Source organism: Salvia miltiorrhiza, chromosome 2 (assembly GCF_028751815.1).
Source record: "Salvia miltiorrhiza cultivar Shanhuang (shh) chromosome 2, IMPLAD_Smil_shh, whole genome shotgun sequence".
Taxonomy (NCBI): Eukaryota; Viridiplantae; Streptophyta; class Magnoliopsida; order Lamiales; family Lamiaceae; genus Salvia; species Salvia miltiorrhiza.
Window position 1 is genome coordinate 15,902,376 of NC_080388.1, and position 8,644 is coordinate 15,911,019.

The 8,644-nt window shown below is 33.4% G+C and overlaps 1 protein-coding gene across 1 annotated transcript; it reads right to left on the minus strand.

Moving 5' to 3' along the window:
• Positions 1-1,582: 1,582 nt before the first annotated feature.
• On the minus strand, positions 1,583-3,078 carry LOC131011359 (zinc finger BED domain-containing protein DAYSLEEPER-like). Its single transcript, XM_057939155.1, has 3 exons — positions 2,722-3,078; positions 1,810-2,131; positions 1,583-1,721 (listed from the first exon to the last, which is right to left on the minus strand). Exons 1-3 carry the CDS (start codon positions 3,040-3,042, stop codon positions 1,645-1,647), a joined length of 720 nt encoding a protein of 239 aa, XP_057795138.1. The 5' UTR covers positions 3,043-3,078; the 3' UTR covers positions 1,583-1,644.
• Between the last annotated feature and the right edge of the window lie 5,566 nt (positions 3,079-8,644).

Consider the following 8,644-nt stretch of genomic DNA (forward strand, 5'->3'; position numbering starts at 1 on the left):
ACAACTTTTTAAATTCATGGAGTTATTTATTTCTACATAATTTTGCTTTGATTCGTTGCTTCACAAGTGGTATGTATTTAATAGACTAATAGTAATAGGCTATTTAAATTCATGAAGTTAGTTAATCTTTCTAATTTAAATTATTTTTATAACAATTTTTTTTTTTAAAAATATGGGCGGGTTTGGCCCGACCGCCCGATGGCCCGATAGGGGCTGGGCTGGGCCTAGAATTTTGCAGCCCGATTTGATTTTGGGCCGGCCCGGCCCGGCCCGATAAAAGTCAAAGCCCGGTGGGTTCGGGCCGGGCCGGCCCGACCCGTACCGTTTGACACCTCTATTTATAACTGTTATTTTAACGTTAAGAAAATCGTTATATATAAACATTATTTATTTATTAATTTTATATTTATTTATTTTGTTATTAATTTTAATTTTAAAATAAACTAAATACCCCTCAATTTCAAAATCAGTTTTTTTCTCTCTTTCTTTCATCTGAGGCTCTCTATCTCTCTTTCACGTCTTTCTCCTTCTTCCTTCTCCGATGATTTCGCCGGTTTTCTCGCCGCCTCCGGCGCAACGAGGATCGTGGTGGTTCTTCCCCTTTATCGTTTTCTACTTATCCACCGGTGCCACCGTCTGTATCTCTCTCCCCACTCCTAATTCTCAATTCAAACCACACATCCCCCAAACGTTACTCTCTCTGTCGTCCGCCGCTAGCCGCGGCCCCCACCTTCTCCAATCGCACTACCCTACCTCAGAGCCTCCACTGTTGAGCCTTCTCCATCGTCTAACCCCATCCTCGGCCGCCGCCGCTAGGGCACTCGCCGAAATTTGAAATCCCTAACCCCCAAATTGCGACCCCTCTCTTTTTCCCTAATTGTTACCGGTCTCTTGCCTGCGCCGCTTGCGTCTATCTCTCTGGAAACTGGTGGCCTTTCGATAGCCAGATGCGATTCAAGCTTTCATTTCCCGGTGGAAGCTTCGAGACATGGTCAGAAAACCTAGCTCTAGCACCTTTTGGAGGTATGATTCCCTTTCAAAATTCTCCGTCTCTCACCACCTCTCCCGCAGCGATTCTATTGCTAGCCTCGCTGTTAAGTATCCTGTTCAGGTATTCTATGGATGTTAATCGAATTTATTTTTGCGAATTGTGATTATGCTCAAACCCAGGCTATATGCGTTCGACAATGTGTTCCTATTAGAGGTGTCAAACGGTACGGGTCGGGCCGGCCCGGCCCGAACCCACCGGGCTTTGACTTTTATCGGGCCGGGCCGGGCCGGCCCAAAATCAAATCGGGCTGCAAAATTCTAGGCCCAGCCCAGCCCCTATCGGGCCATCGGGCGGTCGGGCCAAACCCGCCCATATTTTTAAAAAAAAAAATTGTTATAAAAATAATTTAAATTAGAAAGATTAACTAACTTCATGAATTTAAATAGCCTATTACTATTAGTCTATTAAATACATACCACTTGTGAAGCAACGAATCAAAGCAAAATTATGTAGAAATAAATAACTCCATGAATTTAAAAAGTTGTACGAATCCAAACAAAATTAAATAGAAATTAATTAAACTAAATAATCTGATAAGAGGTCACCAACAAATCCAAACAAAATAAAAGTAGAATACAAAATAGACTTAAGAATCAAGATTCCAATGATTCAACATCGACAATGTTTGAATCTTCCTTGGACAATCGACTTTCTTCAGAATCCTGCTCATCTGTATTACAAAATAAAAAAATAAAAAAAATAATAAGAAATTAAAGAACAAAATATAAATAAATAATGAGTAAGATAAATATTATTACCAGAATCATCACCAGGTCCAGCAGCAACTTCAAAACCATGCAACCAATTTCGAGTGCAAATGAGTGCTTGTACATTTTCGGGAAGCAAACAATTCCTATACTTGTGCAAGATGCGACCACCAATGCTAAATGTTGATTCTGAAGCCACAGTTGTGATTGGAATACTTAAGATATCAGAAGCCATCATTGCAAGCCGGGGAAATCGTTTAGCACTCAATTTCCAATAATCAATGACATCTAAAGTAGTCTTATCTTCCAAATACAAATCAAGCTCAGATTCATCGGTGCAAGCTGATTGTTGTAGAAATTCTTTATCATACTCCTACAAAGAAATATATATACATATATATCGTAAACAATGCCAAATTTAATAATGAGATAAAAAAAACTACACTAAGAAAAATATGAACATAAGGATGCGAAAGACCTTACTGCCTTACTTTCTCTCATTCTTACATGAAATGGACAAGGAGTCACATTATTAAATAATTCTTTTTGCTATTGCAGTTATTTATTCTTCTTGCTAAGTTTTGTTTCTTCATTTTAATCACATGACTCCCATGAAGTAGTATATATGATAAGTTATATTTCTAGTTTAAAAAAAAAAAAACTAAAACAACTTAAAGGTGAGAACAGATAAACGACATGGTCAGATGCATGATGGCATTAGTATTTATAAGAATGCACACATGCACTATTTAAGGATACCTCCTAAAACAAATTCATATAAAATTTATGTGATAAAATATTAGAAAACAAAAGGAAGAGAGTTCAGCCTCACACGCACGGTCAGACCCTTTATTCAAGAATTTGACTACTTTGTCATGTAATAAATTATATTCTATGATAAATGCGATTAATAGTCATACGTGAATTTAAAATGTGTAATAAAATTAAAGCAAGAAGACTTACATCCATATCAGGAGCTACATTTATAGATGATGAACTTGTGATTGGAGTCATACGTGAATTTAAAGCTCCAACTCGTTCATACTCAGCAAAAAGTTTATACAATGCGTCCTTCACAATTTTTAACTTTGCTTCATAGTCATTGGGGTAAAGCTTTTTGTACACATAGAGCAAGAATGCCAACTTCCTTTTTGGATCAAGAACACATCCAAGTGCAAGAGTAGTGGAGTATGACTCCCAATACTTATCAAACTTAACCTTCATCTTTCTCGCCATATCCTTGATCACCTCATCATTAGAACTTAGAAAATCATTCAACTTCATCTCAATTGTTGTAATTTCCTTGAAATACAAATTAGAGGTGGGATAAGATGATCCAAATATCAAGTTAGTGATAGTGTAAAATGGGGCTAATAATTTACAAATCCTTTCTGCTCTTTCCCACTCTTCATCACTCGGGCAAAACTTGTAGTTGGGATCATTATAACTCAAAGTAGTAAATGCCTTACGATATTTGATAGCACTTTCAAGCATCATATATGTCGAATTCCATCTAGTGCACACATCCAACCTTAAGAAACTCCCACCAACATTACTTAAGTACACCTCTTCTACACATTTTTGAAAATCCCTCAACCTCCCATCGGATGCCTTCACATATTTCACACTATTTCTAATTCTTTTCAAAGCATCATCCACAGCCTTTAAACCTTCTTGAACAATTAAGTTCAAAATATGAGCACTACACCTCACATGAAAGAACTCACCTCGACATAATAAGGCATCTTGCAAATTCAATCTATCTCTTAAAATTCTCACCATACTATCACAAGAACTTGCATTATCCAATGTGAGTGAAAAGATTTTAGATTCTATCCCCCAATCTTTAAGCACACCAAGAAGTTTAGAAGATAATTCAAGCCCTGAATGTGGTGTATCTAGTTCACAAAATGAAAGTAACTTGTTATGCAACTTCCACTTTGAATCAAAGAAATGTGCAGTCACACTCATATAACCTTGTGTAGTCACAGCAGTCCAACAATCAGACGTCAAACAAATTCGCCCATTATGAGAAGCTAACAAACACTTAAGCTTCGCCTTTTCAGAATGGTATACTTTCAAACAATCAGTTCTAGCTGTGTTTCTACAAACAGGCTTGAATTCTGGATTAATAATCTTATTCACCTCATTTACCCCATCATATTCAGCATAATTGAATGGAAGATCATGCTCAATAATAGCTTTAGCCAATCCATCTCGATATGCCTTACTATCAAATTTCCATTTCTTCAATAATGTGGCTTGATTATCCAACAAAGCACTCACATCATGATACTGAGGGGTTTTAAAACATTTATCCGTATGACGTCTTAAATGAGTGGTTCCAGACTCAACTTTACAAGTAAATAGCTTATGGCAGTGTTTGCATTTACATTTTTCTACCCCATTTACTTTGCCGACCTTATCAAAGAAATTCCACACTTCAGACCTAGGTTTTTTAGCTCCCTTACTAACTTCTTCATCATTCTCTCTGGCATTTTTAGTACTTTTAGAAGTAGTACTAGTACCTGGATGTGGAGTGCTCTTAGAGGGCGGAGCATTAACCGATTCCACCACTTGCACATCATCATCCGTATTCTCCAAATTTTGAATTCCATCCATTATTGTAATCCTTAAATAGAAAAACAAAATTATTATTAATCAAAAGAAAACCATAAATCACAAGCAAACCATCATATTTTGCAATATCTTTCACTTTTCATAAATCACAAACTGAAATTTCAATCACATGATAAAATCAAACACATTCTAGCTAGCTATATTTGATATAATGTTGTTGGAAAGATTATCACATAATTTAAGGGTGTCGGCCACCCATGTAGGATGCATGCATGGACTTTTGATCTAATAGACAAATGCTATGCTCATATTATTAATTGCTACAAGTTTATTCAATTTAATAATCACCAACACTTAGTTGGCAACAACTAGTCCACGATGAGATTTTTTTGGAAGGAACTCCACACGTAAGCCATGACCTTAATTGTCAAGAAACCAAGTTTCTTTAAATCAAATTTGTTATTTTGCAAACCATAAATCTCAAACAAGCCATATTACTTACCGTATGTGCAGCAGCAGGGGCCAATGGTTTAGAATTCAGATAGGAGATTTGGATGGATCAATGTACAGCGGCGCTTTGATTTCAAATTAGCAATAGTGATTAGGATTTAGGGTATTACCGTATTAGTTACTGCTAGGGTTTTAACTTTTAAGATTTTAATTTTAATATTTATGATTTTTAAAATATATAATTTAATTATTAATTAATTAATTTCGGGCGGGCTAAAAAGCCCGAAAACCCCGGGCTTTTTAGCCCGAAAACCCGATAAGCCCGACGGGCTCACTGGGCGGGCTTTTTAGGCCCGGTTTTTTATGGGCCTCTAGTTTTAGAGCCCAACCCAGTCCTAAACCCGGGCGGACCGGGCCGGCCCATCGGGCCGGGCCGATTTTGACAGCTCTAGTCACACACACACACACACACACACACACACACATATATATATATATATATATATATATATATATATATATATATATATATATATATATACAGGAATGGGATCATATAGATCCCAATGCTTATAATAGATCCCTAGATCCAAATCTTGACCACACATTTATGACATGTGGCGCATCAAGATGGTGACACGTGGCAAGGATTCCAAGGCAAAATTGGAATGTAATTTTCGGATTTAATAATTAAAAAATATATATATTTTTTTAGATTTTCTCAAAATAGATATATTTTAGATGCATATAGTTTCACACAAAGATGCATAAAGTTTTCACATGAAATGCATAACTTTCAACAGAAAAATGCATTTAATTTTTCCAGTTTTGGTATTTTCACCACCCCACCCCATACCACCCCCCAATCCAGCCCACACCACCCCCCAACCCTCCCCATTACCACCCCCCAAAAATATGCATGTTTCACATGCATATAAAATCAAACAAAAATGCATAAAGTTTTCACATAAAAATGCATTAAATTATACAAAAAATGCATTTCATTTTAATAAATCTGGTAGTTTCGCCACCCCACCCCTGCCCCTGCCCCCTGCCCCCCACCCCCACCCCCCCCCCCCAAAAAAAATTTTTTTTTTCAAAAACTGATTTTCTAATTGCTGGCCCACCCCCACCCCCCACCGACCCACCCCCCCACCCCCCCTCCCCCAAATTTTTTTTTTTAAAAAACTAATTTTCAAAAAAAAAAATTTTTTGGGGGGGGTGGGTGGGTGGGGGGGTCAGTGGTCAGAAAATCAGTTTTTGAGAAAATAAAAAAAAATAAAAAATAAAAAATTTTGGTGGGGGGGTGGGTGGGGGGTGGGTGGGGGGGTGGGGGTAGGGGTGGGTCAGTGGTCAGAAAATAAGTTTTTAAAAAAATAAAAAAATAAAAATTTTTTTTTTGGGGGGTGGGTGGGGGGTAGGGGGTGGGGTTCTGGGGTGGGGTGGGGTTCTGGGGTGTGGGGGGTGGGGTTGGGGTGGGGTGAAATCTTATGCATATTGATATGAAACTTTATGCATTTTTATATGAAAGTTCATGCATTCTCGTATGAAACTTTATGCATCTAAAATATACCTATTTTGAGAAAATATAATTTTTTTTTTTTTTGAATTTCGAAAATTACATTCCAATTTTACCCCTCTCCAGATTTTGCCTTGAAATGCCTTGCCACGTGTCACCATCTTGATGCGCCACATGTCATAAATGTGTGGTCTAGATTTGGATCTACGGATCTATTATAAGCATAGGGATCCACCGGAACCCAACCCTATATATACATACTGTTATATATATTATGCAAGAATTACGTTTTTAAATGAGATCTAGCCCTTTTTTTATTTAAAGTTAAGAGCATGAGTTTATTTATATATTTGACCTCTTCGTATAGTAGATGTATCCTGTGAGTAATGATTTTTATTCCTTTAAATACATATTACTCCCTCCGTCCACGAATCATCTTCCTGTTTGCCTCTAAAATTTTGTCCACCAATTAACTTCCTACTCTGCTTTTTGGACATATATACTCTCTCTTACTTTTTAAATTACTACACTTTACCAATTGGACCCACCACACTTTACCATTACTTGTCTAATTAATCCAATTTTGAAGTTAATTAAATGGAGTAGGATATTTCGAATTTTTCAGTTTATTTATTTATTTTCTGAATTTTCAATTTATTTATTTTCTGAAAATTTTATTTCCAGTTTATTTATTTATTTTCTGAATTTTCAAGTCTATTTATTTATTTATTTTTGAATTTTCAGTTTATTTATTTCCAGTTTATTTATTTATTTATTTCCAGTTTATTTATTTTCGAATTTTCAGTTTAATTATTTTCCAGATTATTTATTTATTTTCGGAATTTTCAGTTTATTTATTTATTTATTTTCTGAATTTCAAGTTTATTTATTTATTTATTTTTGTATTTTCAGTTTATTTATTTCCAGTTTGTTTATTTATTTATTTATTTCCAGTTTATTTATTTCTTTTCCTGATTTCCAGTTTATTTATTTATTTATTTATTTTTGAATTTTTAGTTTATTTATTTCCAGTTTATTTATTTATTTATTTATTTAATTATTTCCAGTTAATTTATTTATTTTCGAATTTTCAGTTTATTTATTTATTTATTTTCTGAATTTCAAGTTTATTTATTTATTTCATTTTATATTTTCTGTTTATTTATTTCTAGTTTGTTTATTTATTTATTTATTTCCAGTTTATTTATATTTTGCCTGATTTCCAGTTTATTTATTTATTTATTTTTGAATTTTCAGTTTATTTATTTCCAGTATATTTATTTATTTATTTATTTATTTATTTCCAGTTAATTTATTTATTTTCTGAATTTTCAGTTTATTTATTTATTTATTTATTTATTTATTTCCAGTTTATTTATTTATTTTCCGAATTTCAAGTTTATTTATTTATTTATTTTGAATTTTCAGTTTATTTATTTCCAGTTTGTTTACTTATTTATTTATTTATTGCCAGTTTATTTATTTATTTTCTCAATTTTCAGTTTATTTATTTATTTTCAAATTTTCAGTTTATTTATTTTTTGAAAATTTTATTTCTAATTTATGTATTTTCCTGTTTATTTATGTATTTATTTATTTATTTTCTGAATTTTCAGTTTATTTATTTATTTATTTTCTGAATTTCAAGTTTATTTATTTTTTGAAAAATTTATTTCTAATTTATTCATTTAAATGCTTTCATTTAATTCACCTAATAAAATAATGCCAAATAGTTAGTGCAAGATTAGTAAAAGTAACCACAATACATTAACACTACCCTTTTAGTCTTTTACACCACCTTTACACCACCTTTTTCAGCTTTCTTAAAACTCGTGCCGAACACCAAATAGGAAGATGATTCGTGGACGGAGGGAGTATAATATTTTCCTATAATTAGTTATTTAAAAGTATTCTGAATTTTAATTACTAAAATTTTGGGAGAAAAAGATTATATTATTTTATATGTATATATTTATATATATATATATATATATATTATATACATATTTCCATGTGCATTCATTGATTTAAATGTATTTTAATCATGATTTCATAATTCATTTTAGGAACGGCGCGCGAGACTTAATTATTTAATTGAAAGATTTATTCAAGAAAGGTTAAGGTGGGTTATAACGTTGCATTTAACATTTATCCTTATTATACGTTTTACTCAAATTATATGTGTGAGATGCAGGCATAACCTATAGGCTATATGAGACAGAAAGTTATAGCCTACGAGCTATATAAGACAGAAAGTTATAGCATTCGGGCTAAGAGACAGAAAGTTATAGCCTTCAGGCAATATGAAAGAGCAGACAGTTTTTATTGCACTTATAT